General features: G+C 46.7%; 2 protein-coding genes across 2 annotated transcripts in view; both read right to left on the reverse strand.

The window, feature by feature from the left end:
• POLR1B (RNA polymerase I subunit B) overlaps window positions 1–5,293 on the reverse strand; it is a 28,603-nt gene extending 23,310 nt beyond the window's left edge. Inside the window, exons 1-3 of the mRNA XM_082672460.1 lie at window positions 5,105–5,293; window positions 1,354–1,521; window positions 958–1,104 (exon numbers count right to left, since the gene is read on the reverse strand). Coding sequence (XP_082528586.1) covers window positions 958–1,104; window positions 1,354–1,521; window positions 5,105–5,281 — 492 coding nt within the window. The 5' untranslated portion in view covers window positions 5,282–5,293. The remainder of the gene's footprint in view (window positions 1–957; window positions 1,105–1,353; window positions 1,522–5,104) is intronic.
• Window positions 5,294–13,389: 8,096 nt separating this feature from the next.
• The window catches only part of TTL (tubulin tyrosine ligase), a 36,617-nt gene continuing 27,147 nt past the window's right edge, over window positions 13,390–22,859 (reverse strand). The window contains exon 7 of the mRNA XM_082672251.1: window positions 13,390–16,838. Within this exon, the coding sequence (XP_082528377.1) occupies window positions 16,724–16,838 (115 nt within the window). The 3' untranslated portion in view covers window positions 13,390–16,723. The remainder of the gene's footprint in view (window positions 16,839–22,859) is intronic.

The raw sequence follows: 22,859 nt of genomic DNA on the forward strand, positions 1-22,859 counted from the left end.
CACTCTGTATAACAGACTCTAGGTCTATCCACCTCATTACAAATAGCTCAATTTCGTTTCTTTTTATGGCTGAGTAATATTCCATTGTATATATGTGTCACATCTTCTTTAGCCATTCATCCAATGATGGACACTTAGGTTGTTTCCATCTCCGGGCTATTGTAAATAGAGCTGCAATGAACATTTTGGTACATGACTCTTTTTTTTTTTTTTTTTGCGGTACACGGGCCTCTCACTGTTGTGGCCTCTCCCGTTGCAGAGCACAGGCTCCGGACGCACAGGCTCAGCGGCCATGGCTCACGGGCCCAGCCGCTCCGCGGCATGTGGGATCTTCCCGGACCGGGGCACGAACCCGTGTCCCCTGCATCGGCAGGCAGACTCTCAACCACTGCGCCACCAGGGAAGCCCTACATGACTCTTTTTGAATTATGGTTTTCTCAGGGTATATGCCCAGTAGTGGCATTGCTGGGTCATATGGTAGTTCTACTTGTAGTGTTTGCATGTCTTGATTACTTCAACTTAATACTGCAAAGCCACCTAACAGGGCTTGAACGGAAGGTACATGAAGCATTTAATACGTCCACAGAATCTGACTGTGGGTAAAGCAGACATTTGAGACAGATATGTGGGTTAAGACAGCTTTAAAAAAAACCAAATACATATCTAAATATGTATCAGTTGGTAGGAGAAACCTACCAATTCTTTCCCCATAATAATCATATTCTCTAACTGGAGTGGTTTTTTTCCATACATTGTCTCATGTGAGACTCATTATGAGGCCTATGCAGTGTGCAGACAAAACCTCAATGCCCCACGTTACCCATCCAGAGACTGAAGCAGAGAAAGAAATCCGGACCCCCCTCCCCCACTCCCGACAAGCTTCCCGTCCTCTCTCTCCCAGCTCCGGCGCTTTCTACTGTCACCTGGCCCTTGACTGCATGGGACCCCTGTAGGTACCTCTGCTTCCTCGTGGTGCTGGATGAGGGCTTTTGGAGGAAGGTTGTATAAGTTGCAAAGCTTGGATTTCACCATGATGGGAACATAGCCAAGAAACTGTTTAATGATGCCTTTTGAGATTCCATTCACTGCCCAGCTGATATCGGCCTAAATGAAAATGAGAGAGAAAAAAATTATTTCGTACAAAAGGAAATATCCAGATCTACAAGAATGAGTATTTGAAGAGATTAAGGCAGAAGACCATACACTAAATGATTTTATGCTTTAGATTGAAAAGATGGCATCTCTTGGATGACAGCACTAAGAAAGTAGAATTCTGGTATAAACTGTGTTAGGCACCAGGCTTATTCTCAAAAATGTACAGTGTGCAAGTCATACACTGTCTCTTGTACTCACCGTCAGCTTTCCCCGGTAGGTGCTCCTTCGGCCCCGGCATTCTGCTGGATAAACATTGAGCTCTTTACAGATGCTCCCTTTTGGAACCGTGGGTGGACTGATGACAGCATCCACAATAGTAAGAGAGATCCGCTCATCTTTGAAAGCAAATTCAAAGGGAGGGATGGCCTGAAACACAATTCACACTGTTAGCTGCTTGCATTTCCAAGGTATTTTTTTCTCTAAGACTCTTTCAAATCCCATGTGTTCTATAAGCATTGATGGCTATAATGCTAATGTGACACATCTGAAAAACAGCTAAAGCTACATCCAGTCTACTCACATCCTAAGTACCTAAAACTGTAATGCATTAACAAGATTTTTTTTGACTGTCTACTACATGTCCGATTCTGTAGCAGGTTCTAGGGATACAGCTGTGTACAGAACAAAGCTGTTCTCTGAACCAAGTGCTTGACTTCTCTATTCTTATATATAATAAACACACACACACACACACACACACACACACACACACACACATCTATTCTTTTTCAGTTTCTTTTCCATTATAGTTTATTACAAGATATCGAGTATAGTTAGTTCCCTGTGCTATACAGTATGTCCTTGATGTTTACCTATTTTATATATAGTAGTGTGTATATGTTAATCTCAAACTCCTAATTTCTCCCCCACCCCTCCCATTTGTACCTTGTACCCTCTGCATGCAAGACAAATGGGACTCCTGCCAACAGAGCAAGGATACAGACACACCCTACTGATTTAGCAACAGACACTCTAATAATGCCATTCTTTAGGCTGATCTTTGTACATTTCATTCCACGGTGGCCTCACACTGAAGCCAGAGCCATGCAAGGGGTTGGTGGTGGTCATGGTGGTTCTTTCCCTTCCACAGCAGTTGCTTCTTTGTACCACTCCCCGGGGGGAGCGCTGCTGAACTGAGGAAGGGGCATCACTGAGTTCTCGTACGTATTAACTCTAAACAACCTCCTGGCCTTAGTGCTGAAATAGCAAGAATGCCAAAAATGGAGCTAAGAATACGAGGGAGGTTCTTCCACCTCACGTGAGTTCAACTGACCGTTTCTAAACTTTAAAATTTTATCTAAAGCTGGTATTTTAGAATTCAGTATTTTATTCTAAAATAAAAATTTAACATATTTCCTATTTCAGGATAGAGCAATAGTTTACAAAAGGAGATTAGAAGATTCACTTTCTCCAGCCATTTGCTGCACTATCTATATCTCAACGCAGCCAATTCTCATTATTCAAGATAGTTACGGCCCATAAAGTCACCACAAGTGCTGAATCAGTGAATTCTGAACCTCTGTTCTCAGGGGAAATACAAAGTTAGGTTCCTGCCAGTCTCTGATCACAGCATTTCATTAACTGATCAATACATAACCTTGCTTTATGTGGGTTTCTTTCTTTCTTTTTTTTTTTTAAAAAAACATTTATTTATTTTGGCTGCACCGGCTCTTAGCTGCGACACCCGGGATCTTTGCTGCAGCGTGTTTAGTTGCAGCACGCGGGATCTTTAGTTGCAGCATGCATGTGGGATCTAGTTCCCTGACCAGGGATTGAACCTGGGCCCCCTGCATTGGGAGCACAGAGTCTTACCCGCTGGACCACCAGGGAATTCCCTTTATGTGTGTTTCTACTTAGGAACATCTTATTTAATACATACCGTGGTTCACTAACACTGATCTCACAGCCATCAGCACTAGCTCATGACTGAACAAAGGTTATCTAACATACATTTTCTCTGAAGGCACATCACAGCCTTCTCACACTTAGCAACATTATACAGCACTTCAGCACTACGCATGATGTCTGTTTTAAACAGCAAAATCACCAACAAAAAGAACACAATAAGAACGTGAAAAACGGAAGAAACTTTGAAAAGAACACTTTGAATCTGCTGGAAAAAAATGAGCATATCTCTCTTACTATCTCATTATTTTTAGTATAAGAACTTGAAACAAGAAAGCAAGAGTGTCGCCTTATCGTACCTGAGTTGGGATGGCTGTACAATGGGCAACTCAAATTTTTTGTCCCTGCAGATGTTGGCGAGTACTGGTTTGGGGGTTACAAATAAACTTTAGCAAGTAGGCAATTCACAAACGTGACAGACATATCAACTTGCACTCACAGATGGAGGAAATCTACTCCAAAGAAACTGGGCAAAACAAGATCTGATGAAGGCTATTTTCCCCTTGGTTTTGTAAACATTAGTCATTTACCTTACTGTGCTTCATGGAACAACATTTTCAAAAACCAAATTGCAGCGTCGTTATCTGGGTCAGATTTTCTTCATGTATTTCAACCAAAACAACATATCAAAAGAGACTGACTCTACAAGCAGGGTTGAGAATCCAGCTGTCTTCTAATAAGCCAAACATTAAAAAGATACACAAAAGTATCATTCATCTTCTAATCTCATTTTTGCTTTAGAAAATATTTTTTATAAAAAGTTCATATAAAATTGGTCTCTTTTTCAATGAATTAGTATTTTTAAGATTTCTCAATTTCAGTTTCTAATAGAGTAAACAAAAGCTCTTTGGGAATCGCTCAAGAATTTTATGAGTGGAAAGGGGTCCTGGGACCAAAAAGTTTGAGAACTGCTGGTCCACATATTACCCATAAAAATCTCTTATGTACATGTGCTCCATCATTTTAGGTCAAACCTTCCTTGATCATCTCAACACTGCTCTTTTTCATTGTTTTCATAAACCCCAGGGCCAATTAACTTTTAAGTAGACGTATAATTTTTCTCATAGACACGATACAATGAGTCCAGGCATGATAGAAATTATTTCCCATCAGACAAAAATATCTTGTCTTCCGCAAACAGGTCAAGGAATAATTAAACTTCAAAGAAGCCTCAACGGCTCCGAATTATTTGTGAAATAGAGTTCAAGCATCAGAGACTGGTACAGCTCTCCACATTCTCTCCACCCCTCCCACCATGCAAGCCCTACCCAACAAAAGCACAGGGTAGAGTCCCCTTGAGCTCTGCTCCTTCACTTCCCCTGGAGGGAACGCACTTTCCTCTTCAATTCGTGTACACCTGGACTAGCTGGACCTCCTCTGTGCTCCCCGAGTACCATGCGGCCGCCCCTTGTCAGAGCAGTGCTCAAGTGTACCGGCACCGACTGCCTTCACAGTTCCACCTCCTCACCCAAAACATGATGCCAAGCAAGAACTGTCTCTTACAGGCCTGCCTCTCCCTCACCCTTAGAGCCCAGTGCCTGGAGACAAGGGGATGCTTACTAATGAGACCTTCCCCCCACCATCTTCACCTGAACTCTGGCACCATGACCCTCTAGACCAATCACTTTAATGTGGAGCAAATGCTGTGTAATGATGGTACCAATCACTTCCTGTGGACCAAATGGTTCCTACGGAACCTCTTTTTTATGCCTCACCGATACCTTCCTCAACACAGACCCGCGCTGAGCCTACCTAGCACGGTCAAGGAGTTACAACTATTTGAAATTATACTGCGACCTCCCAGTCCTCTCTCTGGGACCCCTGCCCGCGGCATGTGCCCCATTCCCCCCGCCTCCTGGATCTCCCCCTCCCAGGCCCCGAGCCTCAATCACCTCTCCCCCGGCCCTCCTCCAACGCCTCACAAGCCCCCCACCCCTATCCTCGCCGGGCCCCCTCTCCTCCGCCCGCCTGGAGCAGGGGCTAGGGCCGCAGGCGAACCCAGAGCTGAGGGGAGCCTGGGTTCGCCTGAGGACGCCGCGCTCACCTGCACCGCGTGGCTGAGCCCCTCGCGCACAGCGTAGTTGAAGGACTCGACATGCGCCCGCGTCAGCTCCTGCAACGCTGGCTGTTGCTGCTCGCGCGGGATCCCGTAAGAGGGGTCGGTCAAGTGCTTTAGGCTGGGCCCGCTGGGTAGGTGCCGCCACCGGCCGTCGGGATCCATGAGTCCGCCTGCACACCGGATGCCGACAACAGCTTCACACGCGCCGGAAAGCATGGCCGGCGCCGGACGCCTTCGGCTTGCTGGGAAATGTAGTTCCTCTTTTTCCTCCGGCCCTGGGTCCTCCGATTTTACGGGGTCGACTTGAAACCAATACCGTGGAGCGAATGGGCCAGTTTAAACCTGTGCAGAGTGGGGGACTCGCCCGGCCTCCTTTCTTCCACCGCCCCCTCCCATATCCCCCTTCCGCGAGACGCCAAAGGCGGGAATCCGCTCCACGGGCAATTCCACGTGTGACCTCTTTGGCTCTCATTCGTGCTATCAGGGCCGGCCGAGAGCGGTGTTCAAAGATTTCCCTCTCTTCCCTTGACCGCTTTGCGATCCAGATGCAGACCCTTGGGGTGACACCCAGCCGGAGTCTTGGCTTCAAGGAAAAAGCAGTCGGGCACCAAACTGACTGCTCTCTACCCAACTCTGAAGTCGAAGGCTCATCACTGGGACGGTCAAGCGGTGGTCCGCCCTCTCTACCCACTCCCCGCGTCGTCTGGACTGAAGTCTTGAGCCAGGCGGGGCCGGCGGGGTGGGAAGGCGGGTGTCCGAGGGGCCTTGCAGCCTTAAGATCCTTTGAGGATCTGTAAGTCCTATGAAGCACTTATCTCCCCAGAATACGGACGTTATCAGGGACTGCCTGCAGCTGTCTTTCATCTTTGGTGTGTATGTGTGTGTGTGTCACAGCTCTCTTCTGTATTGAAGTATAATTGACATGCAATAAACTACACACATTTAAAGTGTGCACGTTGATAAGTTTTGACCTATTTATACACCCATGAAGCCATCACCACAATTAATGAATTAATTCACCACTCCCAAAAGTGTCCTCCTTCCCCAGTTTCACCTTTACCTGGGTCAGCTGGTAATTTTCACTCCTCTATTGCTCCCCCACCCCCATCCCATGCCATGTGGCTCGCAGGATCTCAGTTCCCGGACCAGGAATTGAAACGGCCTGGCAGTGAAAGCCCTGAGTCCTAACCACTGGACCGCCAGGAAATTCCTCTTATATCACTTTTAAAAAGTTATCTTCTGTTTCTGTCTTATGTTGACGTCATCAAATCTCCCAAGATCCGTGCAGCTGTGACCTAAATTCTGCCTTCTCTCCCTTTACAACGTCTGCTTCTTTTAAGGAAAACTTCCTTCATTCCCTTTCCCTTGGTCAGGGTCTCCTGGAGGGCAGGAGAATGCAGGGATGATGGCAGAAGCAGTCATTTCCATCAGCATACAAACCTGCTGGAAAAGCTGTTAAAACAAAAAAACAGCTCACTGATCTCTTGTCCCACTTCAGCTACCACAGGAATTCTCCCCTTCAGAACACAAAAAGCGTCGACCATCCTTACCATCTCTCCACTGCTTTTAAGGTTCATCCATGTTTTAGCATGTATCAGTATCTCATTCCTTTCACCGCTGAATAAGAATCCATTGTATGGATACATATTTTGTTTCTCTATTCACCGGTTGATGGACATTTCGGTTGTTTCCACCTTTGGCTATTATGAGTAATGCTGCTAGAAATATCCATGCACAAGTTTTTGTATGGACATAAGTTTTCAATTCTCTTAGGTATTACAGCTAGGAGTGGAATTTCTGGGACATATGGTAACTCCATGTTTAACTTTTTGAGGTGCTGCCAAATTTTTCCAAAAGCAGCTGTACACGTTTACATTCCCTCTAGCAACGTATGAGGATCCCAGTTTCTCCATGTCCTCACCAGTAGTTGTTATTCTCTGTTTTTTAAAAAATTATATCCACCCCCACACACACACACAAAAAAAAACGGTACAAGGACTTCCCTGGTGGCGCAGTGGTTGAGTCCGCCTGACGATGCAGGGGACGCGGGTTCGTGCCCCGGTCCGGGAAGATCCCACATGCCGCAGAGCAGCTGGGCCCGTGAGCCGTGGCCGCTGAGCCTGCGCGTCCGGAGCCTGTGCTCCGCAACGGGAGAGGCCACAACAGGGAGAGGCCCGCGTACCGCAAAAAAAAAAAAAAAAAAAAATTATATCCACCCTAGTACATGTGAAGTAGTATCTAATTGTGATTTCTGTATTTCTCTAATGACTAGTGATATTGAGCATATTTTCATGTGTTTATTGCCCATTTGTATATTTTCAATGGAGAAATGTCTGTTTAGATACTTGGTCCATTTTAAAATTGGGTCGTCTTTTTTATTGTTGAGCTGTCATACTTCTTTGTATTATTTCTATACTACTTATCAGATATATGATTTGCAAATATTTTTTCCCATTTTGTGGGTTATCTTTTACTTCCCTGGTTGTGTCCTTTGAAGTTTTTCATATTGATGAAGTCTAGTTTATTTTTTTCCTTTTGTTGCTTGTGCTTTTGATATCATATCTAAGAAATCATTGCCTAATCCAAGATCATGAAGGTTAACAGCTATGCTGTCTTCTGAGTTGTGTCTTTTTGTTTGTTTTTTTAGCTGCAACTCTTACATTTAGGCCTTTGACCCATCTTGAGTTAATTTTTGTATATGGTGTGAGAGAGACATCCAACTTCATTCCTTTGCATGTGAATATTTTGTTCTAGCACCATTCGTTGTAAAGACTATTCTTTCTCCCATTGAACTGTCTTAGCACCTTGTCAAAACTCAATTGATCAGGGCTTCCCTGGTGGCGCAGTGGTTGGGAGTCCGCCTGCCGATGCAGGGGACACGGATTCGTGCCCCGGTCCGGGAAGATCCCACATGCTGTGGAGCAGCTGGGCCCGTGAGCCATGGCCGCTGAGCCTGCGCGTCCGGAGCCTGTGCTCCGCAACGGGAGAGGCCACAACAGTGAGAGACCCGCGTACCGCAAAAAAAAGAAAAAAAATTTGATCATAAATATGATGGTTCATTTCTGGACTCTCAGTTCTGTTGCCTTGATGTGTATGTCTATTCTTATACCAATACCATACAATCTTGGTTAATATAGCTTTGTAATAAATTTTGAAAACAGGAAGTGTAAGTCCTCCAACTCTGTTCTTCTTTTTCTAGGTTGCTTTGGCTATTCCTGATCCTTTGTATTTCCATATGAATTTTAGGGTTGGCTTGTCAATTTCTGCAAAAAAAGGCTGCTGAGCTATTTGATAGGGATTATATTCAATCTGTACATCAATCTAGGGTCTATATTCATCTTAACAATAATTATCTTCCAACCTATGAACATGGGACGTCTTGCCATTTATTTGGGTGTTAATTTCTTTCAAAGATGTTTTGTAGTTTTTGGTGTACAAATGAACTTCTTTTGTTGAATTTACTCCTAAGTATTTAAACCTTTTTGATGTTGATGTAAATGGAATTGTTTTCTTCATTTAACTTTCAAATTGCTCATTTGTAGGGTCTAGAAATACAATTGAGTTTTGTATATTGATCTTGTTTCTGGCAATCTTGTGTGAACTCATTTATTAGATCTAATAGGTTTTGTGGATTTCTTAGGATTTTCTGTATGTTAGGTCTTGTCATATGCAAAAAGAGATAGTTATATTTCTTCCTTTCCAATCTAGATGCCCTTCCTTCTTTCCTTCCTCCCTTCCTTTTGAACCCTTAATCCATTGTTGAATAGAAGTGGCAAGATTAGATCTTTGTTTTATGCTTGATTTTAGGGAGAAAGCTTTCAGTCTTCCACCACTAAATATGATGTAGGCTGTGGGTTTTTCCAAAGATGCCTTTCATCCAATTGAGGAAGTTCCCATTTCATTCCTAGTTTTTTATTTTTTTTTTTTATTTTTTTGTGGTACGCGGGCCTCTCACTGTTGTGGCCTCTCCCGTTGCGGAGCACAGGCGCCGGACGCGCAGGCTCAGCGGCCATGGCTCACGGGCCCAGCCGCTCCGCGGCATGTGGGATCCTCCCGGACCGGGGCACGAACCCGCGTCCCCTGCATCGGCAGGCGGACTCTCAACCACTGCGCCACCAGGGAAGCCCCATTCCTAGTTTTTTTACAAAGGAAGTGTTGTTTTGTCAAATGCTTTTTCTGTGTATATTGATATGATCATTTTTTGTTCCATAAAAAATGATTATATTGATTGAATTTTGTGTGTTAAATGAATGTAGACTTTTTAGGATAGATCCTACTTGATCATGGTGTATACAACAGTATAGACAGACAGTCCCCAACTTACAATGGTTCGACTTATGATTTTTCAACTTTACAGTGGTGCAAAACGATATACATTCATTAGAAAACTTACTTCAAATTTTGAATTTTGATCTTTTCTCGGGATACGGATATGAAGTATGGTAGTCGCTCATGATACCGGGGAGCAGTAGTGAGCTGAAGTTCTCAGTCAGCCAAGCGATCACAAGGATAAACAACCAATACTCTTATAACCATTCCATACCCAGACAGCCATTCCATGTTTCACTCTCACTACAGTATTGAATAAATTACATGAGATAGTCAGCACTTTATTATAAAATAGGCTTTGTGTTAGATGATTTTGCCCAACTGTAGGCCAATGTAAGTGTTCTGAGTGCATTTAAAGTAGACTAGGCTAAGCTATGTTTGCTAGGTAAGGTGTATTAAATGCATTTTTGACTGACGGTATTTTCAACGTACAGTGGGTTTACTGGGACATAACCCATCATAAGTAAAGGAAGATCTATAATTCTTTTTATATGTTGCTGGATTTGGTTTGTTAGTATTTTGTTGAAGATTTTTTCATTTCTATTCCTAAGAGATATTGGTCTGTTGCTTGCTTTTCTTGTGATGTCTTTGTCTGGTTTTGGTATTAAAGTATTAATAGTGACCTTATAGGATGAGTTGGAAAGTGTCCCCTCCTCTTCTATATTTTGGAAGAGTTTGTGAACGATTGGTGTTAATTCCTCTTTAAACATTTGGTAGAATTTACCAGTGAAGCTATCTGGTCCTGGGCTTTTCCCTGTGAAAATATTATTTATTATTAATTCAATCTCCTGTTAGGTCTCTTCAGAATTTATCTTCTTGAGTTAGTTTCATCAGTTTTGTGTCTTTCTAGGAATGTGCCCATTTCATATAAGTTATCTAACTTGTTGGCATATTATTGTTCAGCAGGTTCCCCCATAATCCTTTCTACTTGTGCTGTAGTAATGTCCCTCTTTCATTCCTTATTTTTTCTTGGTCAGCCTAGCTAAAGGTTAGTCAATTTTGTTGATCTTTCAAAGCGTCAACTTTTGGTCTCATTGATCTTATCTATTGTTTTTCTATTCTCTATTTCATTTATTTCCACTCTAATCTGTATTATTTCTTTCTACTTACTTTGGATTTAGCTTGTTCTACTTTTTCTAGTTTCTTAAGGTGGAAGGTTAGGTTACTGATTTGAGATCTTTTCACAATATAGTCATTTAAAGATATAAGTTTTCCTTTAGGCATGGCTTTAACTGCTTTCCGTTAAGTTTTGGTAAGTTGTGTTTTCTTTCTTTTTTGTTTATTTATTTATTTGCTGTGTTAGGTCTTCGTTGCTGCACGCAGGCTTTCTCTAGTTGCGGTGAGCGGGGGCTACTCTTCATTGCAGTGGGCGGGCTTCTCATTGCAGTGTCTTCTCTTGTTGCAGAGCACGGGCTCTAGGCACACGGGCTTTAGTAGTTGCAGCACGCGGGCTCAGTAGTTATGGGTTGCAGGCTCTAGAGCGCAGGCTCAGTAGTTGTGGTGCACGGGCTTAGTTGCTCTACGGCATGTGGGATCTTTCCAGACCAGGGCTCAAACCTGTGTCCCCTGCATTGGCAGATGGATTCTTAACCACTGTGCCACCAGGGAAGCCCTGTTGTGTTTTCATTTTCATCTCTCTCAAAGTACTTTCTAATTTCCCTTGTGACTTCTTTCCTTTGGCATTTTTAACTTCCACACACTTGTGATTTTCCCAGATTTGTTAATGATTTCTTGTTTTATTTGTGTTCACAGAACATACGTAGTTTGATTCCAATCATTTTTAATTCATTGAGGCTTTATGGTGTAGCATATGGTTTATTCCTGAGAAAGTTCCATGTGCACTTCAGGAAAATGTATATTTTGCTATTGTTGGGTGGAGTGTTCTATAGATATTTGTTAGATCTGGTTGGTTTACAGTGTTTTCTATGTTCTTGTTGATCATCTATCCATTATTGAAAATGGAAAATTGAGAGCTCCAATTATTACTGTTGAATTTACTATTTCTCTCTTTAGTTCTGCCAGTTTTTGCTTCATGTATCTTGGGATTCTGTTGCTAGGTGCATTTGTTTATAATTGCTGTATCTCCTGATGGATTGATCTATTTATCATTATAAAGTGTCTTTCTTTGCCTGTAATAATTTTTTTTCTTCAAGTCTATTTTGTCTAATAGTAGTATGGCCACCTAAGCTCTCTTTGAGTTACTGCTTGCATGGTATATTTTTTCCCATCCTTTTACTTTCACCTGTTTGTGGCTTTGAATCAAAGCGTGTCTCTTGTAGATAGCAGAGTTTGATCATGTTTTTTTTTTTGATCCACGTTGCCAATCTCTGCCTTTTGATTGGCGTGTTTAACTCATTTACATTTAAATGAAATTACTGATAAGGTAGGATTTGTGTCTGCATTGTGCTATTTGCTTTGTAAATGCCTTATTACCTCCTCATCCCTTCACTACTGCCTTTTCTTGTTAAATATATATTTTCTAGTGTAACATTCTAGTTCCCTTGTCCTTTTTACTATATATTTAAAGTTATTTTCTTAGTGGTTAATGTGTCTTGGCGCGGATCTCTTTGAATGTATCCTACTTAGTTTATTGAACCTCTTGGATGCATTTTAATGGTTTTCCTCAAAGTGGGAAAGTTTTTGACCACTGCTCCTTCCAATTTGTTTTCTGCCCCCTTCTCTCTCCCTCCTTTCTTTTAGGATTCCTGTTACGTATATGTTGGTGTACATACATGTTTCTGGAGTTCTGTTCATTTTTTTATTCATTCATTTTTCTTTCTGTTCCTCAGACTGGATGATCTCAACTGAATTCAGATCCACTGATTCCTTCTTTTGCCAGCTCAAACCTGCTTTTGGACACCTCTACTGAACACCTCTACTGAATTTTTCATTCGCATGATCATACTTTTCAATGCCAAAATTTCTTTGTTCGATTTCAAAAACAATTTATCTCTTTAATGATACTGTCTCTCTGGTGACACATCGTTCTGTCTCCTTTTAGTTTACAGCTCTGCCTTAGTCTGCACGTCCTGCTTGTGCAGATCCTCCTAGTCAGACAGAGGTGAAAGCCGAGGGAATTCAGGTCTCCCCTGGGCATGGACACAGCCCTACACCTGTGTGTGTCCTTCCATATTTTTAGGAATATGTTGAAACTTTTCAAAACGTTTTATGGACATCTTATTCCCCATCTTTCCCTTCTAAATTTTTTGTCAGCGGCTTCTCTGTTCCAGCTGCTAAAGCCATCTCAGGAAGTTGAGATGTTAAACAACGGCTGCTGATTATTTTTAACAAGTGCACCTAGGGAAAAGGCTGCTCACACTGGGCACACTCTGAGACAGGTCACATAAAATAAGCCCTAAGACGGGGACTTACACAGAAGTCCTCAGTGAAGTCTTAGTAAGGACTTCTTGAACTTCCAGCTATTTGGGGAACGAACCTCACTTCAGAAGCCCCTCTACCTCCATGTTTAAAGCACACATAATTCCTTCACAACCAGGGGTGTCACCTCACAACCTGCAGCATGATTCAGGCAATACACATGACATGTGAGACATGATGGGCTGCATTTTGGCAGCTGAAACTGTTTCAATGCTTCACTCTGGAGCAGCTCATCACAGTTTCAAAGGCCAATCTGTTGGCTTACGTATTGAGTAGCATTCTGGGGTCAGTAAACAATGGCCGCATATATGCTTGTTTTTGTATGGCCTGTGTGCTAAGTTTTTTTGGCTTTGTTTTAATATTTTTTAAGAGTTGGGGAAAAAAAAGAAGAATATGCAAAGGAGAACCAGTTTGGCTTGCAAAGCCTAGAATATTTACTACCTGGCCCTTTATAGAACAAGTATGCCTACCTCTGGGTAACAGAATCATGCATTCAAATAACCAGTGATAACCTAGGACAGTCAACACTCGCAATAAGATGACAGAACCAAAGGGCAGAGAAATGCTTGAAATATGATTCCTTTAATGCTCCAGGCATTTTAAACATTCATAAAATCGCCTTGTGTCAGGAGTCATTTCCTCTTAGGTACATATTCTGTGTCCAGGATCAGAGACAGTTTTCTCCGTGGCACCCATGTGCTGTGGGGACCCACTCTGGCATCTAGTCTCCTCTGGCAGAGTCCCCACCACCCACAGCAGGGCTGGACGCACCCCTGCTTGACACGACCTCAATTCTTAATGGCAACACCCTCCGTAGCATCGCTGCTGCTTGCGGGTCCCGCGGATCCCATCCATTTCCAGCACTACCAGATGTCCCCAGTTTGGGATGATCACCCTGAGGCACTCGTGACACATCACGTCAGCTGGTAAGTCCACCAGCACCCGCTCCACTGCATCAGACAGACACCGAGGCACTTCCACGTCCTGGGGAAGTGGAGTCTATAGTTACCACGGGAGTCCAGAGGGAGGGAAGGGGATTTTTCTCTCCATTATTTGTTTATAATCTTAACACTTATTTAGCAGATTTATAAATTCATATCTGTTTATATTTGCTGACAAGGCTTCACAAACTGTTTAAGTAGATGAAAGCACAGCTGAGCTTCCAAAGGCTGTGACGGGGAGCAAAGGAAAACCTGCTTGGACGGCACTCGCTGTATCACGTCAGCATCCGGTCATTCTTAAAGGAACGCCTAGCCTTCTAGAAGGAATTTTTTTTAAAGCCCTAAACCTTATCTGATTCTTCCAAGGTAATAATGTGTTTGTCCTTCCTTCTCAGTCAGTGGTTCAAGGCATCTCAAAGCAAGCTGATGCCTGAGGTTCTGACTTAATCGGTCAGGGGTGAGGGAGGGGGAAGGTGTGGACACCGACATTCTTTAAAAGCTTCCCAAGTGATTCCAGCAAACAGCCAGCATTGAGAACCTTGGTGCTGGAGGTTCTCCAGCCTTCCTAATCTCATGTGTCCTCACTAAATGCCCTTGAAGTAGTCCCTGGGTCAGGCAACAAGCTCTTCCATGAGATAAGAAACTAAGGCACAGAGAGGTTCACGGGCTCCTCTGATGCCGTGCAGCCAATGACAGAGTCAAGATCAGAATCAACGCCTCCACAAAACACCACCTCCTTCCCCAGCAACTGGACACACGAACACAGACCACAGGTATGAAGACTGACTGCGGGCGAGGCATGACCACCTGTGTCAAGGATATCGTGGAAGGATATGGAAGAGCTCTGAGCCAGCCATTCCACCTGGTCAGAAATAAATGCATAAAATAGATACTTATTCGAAACCACGCGAGGAATGAAGCAGAATTTTCTCTTTAAAGCCTTCCTTCCCTCACATATATTGCTATTGATTCAGGTTTCTTAGAAAATCCATCAAGTTCCACAGACTTCCTACACCTGGATTCTTAGCTCTGTCACCAGTAAGAGACACGGTAAGAGAAAATTCTCAAACGTCCCTGCAGTTCAGGTCCAAAAGATCATTACAAATCTGCGTTCGCATGTGACAGCACTACAAAAACCTCCACGCTTTCCCCATCACCCTACACTTTCTACGTAGGTGTGCACCTCACCACGATCTGCTCAGAAGCCCCCAGCACTAACCCATCAGCTGTGCTGGGCCTCCACAGTTCCCTTAACACTGTCTTATTTCGCTCTGGATGGAAACTTCATTATCTATATATTCTGGGTAACCGCCCGCACGTTTATTTTGTAATTCCAAACACCCGGGAGGGCCGAGCCAGCTGGCCCTTCCTCCACTTCAGCCCGGACATAACACTTTCACATCCCACACACACTGCTGCAGCCATTGAATCATTTCCATCATGATTCCTTTTTTCACTGTTAAGCTCCCACATCTCATCATGTTTGAGGTGTTGCTGTTTCTTCTCTTTGTAAAAAAAAAAGTCTCCCCTGGCTGCAGAACTGTTTTCTTGTGCCAGGTAGAGACGAATAACGGAGCACACACGTGCCAGAGGGAAGACCCCGCCGCGCCCTGGGGAGGAGGGAGCCGGTTCAGTGGGTCTGCTGTGATTCCCAGCGCACTGTTCACTCATCTTACGGTGGACACAGATGGCATATGGGGCTTCCTCTCGCTAGTGACATGGCCTCCTGGAAAGTCTGCAGAAAATTCGTCCATCCCGTGAGTAGAAACTACATCTAACGGGACGCCGTTAACCTCTGCTGACTTAAGAGATGCTGAGTGCGGCTCTGAAACCCCATCTTCCCCATTTTAAGAGACTCTCCCACTCAGGCGAGACACACACTGATTCAGAGCCTCTCCGTGATGTCGAGAGGCACAGCAGACGGAGAATCTTCCCTGGAACAAAACCTGCCTGTCCAGCTCCCACAGAAGGTGCTAGAAGAGCAAGAAAAACAAAGTGGGGAGGAGCCCCCTGGGGTGGAGGGGGGGAATTCTACCCTCTCCCGACCCCTAGAAGGGTTTTTACAAAAGTTAAATCCCCCCAAAAAAAACAGAACGAAAGGGAACTTGGCCAAAGGGCATGTAGAATTCTGGTTAAAACAAAGAGAACTGAGAATCATATTTCAAAGACTCCCCCCCACGCAGCTATTAAGTAAAGCAGGACGTTGTGTTGTTTCCTCTCTCATGCTTATTGGATGCTTACGGGTTTGCAGCAAACTTGCTGCTTGGTTTCTAAAACATGCAGAGAGCAGGCTGAGAGCAGCGTTTGCTGTTGGGTGCCCAGCCCACGCCATCCCTGGCCAGTGACCAGCCAGATGCCATCAGGACCAAGAAGAGCAAGCCCCCTGATGGCAAGGCAGCGTCCGCAGAGCCCAGCACCCAGGACAGTCGGTGCGCGCTTGTGCAGATGCCCGTGGGACTAGCGGGGGACACCCTTGGCAACCTCCCAAGTGCTCTCGCATCCCGCCCCTGCCCCAGACAGGAGGCTGTAGCTGGGCACAGAGCTAAGGCACTAATGCAGCAGGTGGACAGACACCAACCAGATCCAACGGCTGCCACCCTGGGCAGGAAAGGCGCTGCTCACAGCACTACCTTAGGATAAAAATCAGATTTTTCAAAGGATGAGAACGTTAAGCACATCCCTGTGTTTTGCCCCTCAGAAGAATAGCCTGCTCTCCCATTGGCGAAATTTGCTGCAGTTTTCGAATCTCAGTAGCAGTGCCAAGAGCTCCACCTGGGAACCCCTGGGCAAACGACCACTCCTCGGGGAAGCTGCCTTTTCTTCTTCCAGCACATCTCTGCGGGTTGTCTCTCCTCCTCCTGTTTGGCTTGATGACGAGCAACTCGGACACTTCTCCTTCCCCCGGGGCAGCGCCCCCTCGTGCTTCTTCCGAGGCAGCTTCGAGCGCCTCCCTCGGTCACAGCTTGATGAAGGCGGCTGGCTGGGGCGGCTGCTGCCCCGAGCCGGGGGGCGGGAAGAGGCTGGCGATGGCTATGTCCACAATGCCCTGGCACAGCTCCGCATAGAGCTTCCTGCAACGGGTTCAAAGAGCTGTTACTGAGGATGCTCATCAAAGTGCGAGCGAAAAGTCAACGCTTTTTTCACCAGGATCCGCCCTAGAAATTCCACCTCACGTTTCTAAGACTACTGTCTGCTGACCATGCAAATCCTGCAGGAGGTACTGCAGGAAGAGAAAGCAGCCACTCGACAGATATTTCTGGAAGGTCTTGCAGGTGAACAGACAAGACGACTCCTGCTCTGACTTGAACTGCAGGGAACACAGGCAATTCCAAAGAGAACGGGGGCCGTCTTGCCTGTCTGGGGGGGGGACACCTGGAGGCGCAGGCTCTCCCCAGGGAAAGTGCCCACGCAGTGCGGCTGCGGGGCCTTTAGGAAAGACTCCCCGGAGTGACAGCTCGGCCGAGACCCGGAGAGGGAATCACGTCGGACAGAGAACAGATGATGGGATGGGAAACAGGATGAAGGAGGGGGAGCCAGACACAAAGAATGAGGGAGAGATGCGGAGAGAAAGGAGGGGAGGAAGAAAGAGAGACTTGGGCGAGAGAGAAGAGGGGCAGTGCAAATGGAAGGAGTGGTACCCACTGAGGAGAGAGAACTCAGGGCATCTGGGGAACTGGACCACTGCAGTGCGAGGCTAGGGACAAGGCAGGGGCCAAGCCATGCAGGGTTCTGAGGCCACGTGCAGGGGTCTGGAACCACCATAGCAGAAAAGCTAAGGAGGAAAACCTCCCATCCAGCCTCTTCAGAGAAGCGATGAGGCCCTCTGGCTCCCCACTCACTCATTGCCTATAGGATTTTCGCCCGTTTCACACGGCAGCACATGAGGCCCAGAGCCAGCTCTCGGAGGACTGTCTCTAACACAGGGGAAAACCAGAGACATATGGTCCAAAGAGAAAACCCACATCTGGGATGGCGCTCCAGGCCTGACGTGCCTTCCCAACTCACTCAAGACACATTTGGAATCCAGGTGGCTGCAGCCAAGGGTAGGAGCCCAGGCCAGCTCGACCTGGAGGAACAGAGGTCTTCACTGCCCTGATCTCCAGAAGATGCTATGTCCCAACCTCCAACAGGTAGGAAATCTTCACAAGCGAATTCCCATCCCTCCTGATGCAATGGCAAATCTCTGCTATCATCCACCCCATCACAGAGACTTTCTCCCACCCCTCCCATCCCCTTCTACTGCCCTTGCAGCTGGAACCTGTATGCTCTAACCTCTGGTAAGGCCCTCTGGGAAGAAAGCTCACGCAAAGCCATGCTTCCGTTGTCTATCTCAGGAAGTCCTAACTGCCAGCTAACCTTCATCTTTCCTGCTGGATGTCTGCTCTTCCCGCTCTCCCCTCTCCCCAGTCCCCCAGCCTCTGCCCCTTCTGTCTGTGAATCGAGTCCCATTTTCAACCGTCTGGTGTGGCCACACACTCAACCTCCCACTTCTGAAGGGATAGTGACCAGGGGGCCAGCAAGGGAGTGATAGCGGCTGCTAAACTTGGGACTCGGCAAGTCCCCAAGAGCCACAACCATCAAAATACACCGTGTTTGGTGTTTCGTGATGCTTGTCATTAGCTACCTCGGGAAGGCATTTTCCAAAGGGGATACTGGGGGAGGGGAGGACACAGCTTCAACCTGGTCAACTCATATCTTCGCTATTTCTGGTGTAGGAAGTACCTGACATACAGGCAAGAGTGGGCCTTTGAACATCCTGCTGGTTTTCATACAGCAAGATGAGTAAGTCCTATTTTAACATGTACACGATAATGGAAACTGTGGTTCCTGAACAAAGGCTTCCCGGGACTTCCCTGGTGGCGCAGTGGTTAAGAATCCGCCTGCCAATGCAGGGGACACGGGTTCGAGCCCTGGTCCGGGAGGATCCCACACGCCACGGAGCAACTAAGCCCGTGTGCCACAACTACTGAGCCTGCGCTCTAGAGCCCGCGAGCCACAACTACTGAGCCCGCATGCTACAACTACTGAAGCCCACGCACCTAGAGCCCACGCTCCGCAACAAGAGAAGCCACTGCGATGAGAAGCCTGCGCACCGCAACGAAGACCCAATGCAGCCAAAAAAAAAAAAAAAAAAAAAAAAAAAGACTTCCCTTGGACTACGCCCTCATGTCACCATCTCCATTGACCCTCTCCCCGCTGTTCGTCCTTTTGGAAGCAAGGACCCAAGAACACTCCCCACTCAAAATCATGAACCTAAAAGATAGAATCTGAGGGACATTCCCAGTGGTCCAGTGGTTGGGACTCCACGCTTTCACTGCCGAGGGCCCGGGTTCAATCCCTGGTCAGGGAACTAAGATCCCACAATTTTTGGCTTGGCCAAAAAATAAAAAGATGGAATCTGTTTCTTTTCTATTACAGCAACTGTAACACAGTATGATTCATATAATAATTAACTGGGCAGTGTCTGTCTCCCTCCTCCAGTCGACTCCTTGAGGACGCTCATTTTTACATGTTCCTAAAATCCCCACTGTTTCCCTGGACCCCACTGCTCGCATCAGGACTCTGAACGAAGGGAATCCAACAGACAGTGAGTGGCTGTGTGGGAGCTGGTGAGATGGAGCCCAGAGAAGCCAGTGAACCCTGATGCCCAGGGGTTTATCACCAGAGGCCTCTGTTGGGGCCCAGCATGACCTGATCCTGCAAGGCACCTCAGAGAGCAGGTGAGTTTCCACCAGGTTGGGGGGGTGCTACTGTTGGGGAAAGAGGTCAAAGCCATTACTAGACACTCCAAATGAACTAAGAAGTTGCCGTTTCTCTGCCCTCCCTAGCCTTCAATCCTTACGCGGAACAAAAGAGGCAGATTCACCTTTTCCAATCCAGAGACTGGAGGTCCACCCTTGAGCCAAAGCCCTTAAGACCAATGGTAAATAAAGAGTCCAACGTCTACGGAAAGCGTTCAGTTATGAGGGCCTGCACCAGATTATCTGTATCTTGACCTAGGATAATTTACACTTGGAATCAAAGAGCTACCCTGGAGAAGAAACACTTAGTGAACAGCTCATAAGCTTCAGGAATAAACTGAAACAGAATCACTTTTGCCCACAAGACAGTGGGGTTATTTTATGACTTTCTTACCTTGTACACTTGAATGCCTGACTGCATTTTAGATTCTGTCCTTGATTCACCATCAAAACATGATGGCATCCTTGTCTTTAAACACTTAAAGCTGCCATTTAAACATTCCCAAAGCTCTTCACAGTACGCACAGAACCTCCCTGCTCCCTGACACCCCATCCTGGCTGATGCGTAAGTTTGGGCCTAATGATAAAGAAATTCTATGCATCGAAGCACCAATGTCATTAGGGAGTATTAGGAAGATAGAAAGATGTCTCTATGTAAATAAAACCTAAGCAATTACTGACTCAGGTGAGTAAGAGTGTGAACCAGTAACACACACTATATCCACCCAACTACTATTTGCAGACTAGGATGTGCAAGGCACGGTGCCAGGTGCTGGGACTCCAAGGAGAACAAGAAAAACAAGGCTACTGCCCTCACGGTGCATACATTCCGTAAAGAAAACAAAAATGGGTTGATTTGACAGCAATTAGTGTAATGAAGTAAACTACCAAGGCTCTGGCTGGAGAAAATCAAAGATAGGACTGTTCAAGACTTGTGGTTGCCAAGGGGAGGGGGGAGGGAGGGATGGATTGGGAGTTTGGGGTGAGCAGATGCAAACCGGTATATACAGAATGCATAAACAACAAGGTCCTACTGTAGAGCACAGGGAACTCTATTCAATATCCTGGGATAAACCATAATGGAAAAGACTATGAAAAAGAATGTCTATATATGTATCACTGAATCACTCTGCTGCACAGCAGAAATGAACACAACACTGTAAATCAACTATACGTCAATAAAATAAATTTTTTAAAAAAGATGGGATTATTCAGGGGAGGCTTCCTGGAGATGCCATCTCGACAGACTAGGAGCAGCCTTGGTAAGACTGGGCTGGGGGGGGTAGAGTAAGAGTAAGCCAAAGGCCCCGCAGCAGGTAAGCGTCATCAGGGAAACGAGGCTCTGGGTGAGGCTGGAGAGGTAGGCGGGGCAGGAGCCCTGCAGGTGGAGGGGAGTCGGGTTTCGGTCCCAGGCGCAGGGGGAAGGCTAGAGAACAGCAGGGCCTGGTTTCTGGATGCTCAGGGGACAACGGACTCCACTGGGGCAAGAGCACAGACCCAGTTAGCAGGCTCTCTGCAAAAGCAAAGCTGGAGGACGATGTTTGGGAGAGCAAGGGCAGTGGGCGGGGGGAGCAGAGGGCTGGCGAGGCTGGAAGCAGAACTGACCAGGCCCCGATGGACAGAACCTGAGGGTAATGGAAAGGCAGGGGCAGGGTCTCGGTCACCTGGAAAGCGAGGGGCGGCAGCGGGGGGCTGGACATTCAGTGAGATGGGCGACTCTGGCCGGGTGGGGCGCCTACTGGACATCCACACACATCCTTGCAGGACGCCGGGAAGACAGGTGCAGATACTGGCCTGCAACTCCGGGCTGCGACATCATTTGCTGGTTTTAAAATCCTGGAGTGCAATATGGGCTTGGCTGGGGACCTGGAAAGAACAGTTTCTGTGCAGCGGCCGGGATGCGAGGCAGCCCGGAGTGGACCAGAGCGTGGATGCGGACTGAGGACAAGGAGACAGCGTGTGCACGTGTGGCTTCTCCAGAAGTGTGGCTGTGGAGGGAGCAGGGAGGGGGTGGTCCCGGGAGCAGGGCGGGGCTTCAGAGGAGGGCTTTTCCTAATTGCTGGGGAAATCTGCTGAGCGCCACAGGCTGGTGGGAACGAGGTAGCCAAGAGGGAGAAAGCAGATGAGGGAGGCATCCTCAACCCGCCCTCTTGCCTGGAGGGAGGGGATCGGGTCCAGAGCACAAGGAAGGGACAAACCTCTGACAGGAAGGACGGGAGAAGATGGACACCCCTGTGGACCTGGGGAAGGGAGGATGTGAAACATTCTGCTCTCCTCCACCCTGGGTCTCCTTAACTTTCCTTTCTCCTTCAGATCTCGGTTCCAAACATCACCTCCCAGGGGGACTTTTTGCTCAATTATATTACCTTCTAACATCTCTTACCCTATGAAAGGGTGTGTCCCAGTTTGTAATCTATATTTGTCTTGTCCTTTGTCTCGCCCAGTCTCCCTCCACTGAGGGCGGGGCCCGGGTCTCTCTGCTCACGACTGTGACCCAGAGCCCAGTCCGGGGCCTGGCGGGTTAGGGGTATCTAACAGGTATTCGTTAGTGGAAGGCAAGGATGAATGAGACGGAATCCCAGCTGCCAGGTCACAGCCACGAAGCAGGTGGCAAATGAGAGAACTGCTTATGTGTTAACACTGCCCCTTGGAGGTGCAGGCCTTTTTCCTACGCCGTCGGAAGATCACACCTCAATTTCTCCAAGACGTGGACGTGGGGAACCGTGAAAGGGTCTTGACGCTAATGAATGTGGATCCTCAGAGGAACCAACAGCCTTTGAGGATGAAGTCCAAATGACTCCCTTACACGTAAGGCCTCCCACAGTGGGGCCTCAACTCACCTTTTCACCCTCAACTTTCCTCACCCCCGACACTCATGCCACGCTGCAGCCAGGCTCCTCCCAGGAGGAACAGAAGTTCCCCGAGGGCAGGGTCTGTTCATCTGTGCATCTCCCCTAGAGCCTGGCCCAGAGCAAGGTCCCACTGGATTCTGGGTTCCCGCCCCCTTAGCACACATGACACTCTCCTCTTACACCCCAGCCTCAGCTCCACGATGTCCATGGTACCTTCTCAGACCACTTCCTGCCCAGGGAGCCTCTGAACTGCTTGGTCATCACTTTCTCCCTGACTCACAGGACGCGGCTGACTCATCACCTTGTCACGGGAGAGGGTCACTGCTGGTATTACCAGCTTTGTTTAGAACTCTCACGGCATCCACCACCCACAGGTGCTAAGTGCTCAACATATACAGGGAGGAAAAGGGATAAGAAATGACTCAGCAAAGACCCTGCTGGCCGGGGTCCTCCCAAAGCCCTCCCGTCGCTGGTACATCCTCCTTGACGGCACTCAAAG

This window comes from Grampus griseus, assembly GCF_964374135.1.
Source record: "Grampus griseus genome assembly, chromosome: 15".
Lineage (NCBI taxonomy): Eukaryota > Metazoa > Chordata > Mammalia > Artiodactyla > Delphinidae > Grampus > Grampus griseus.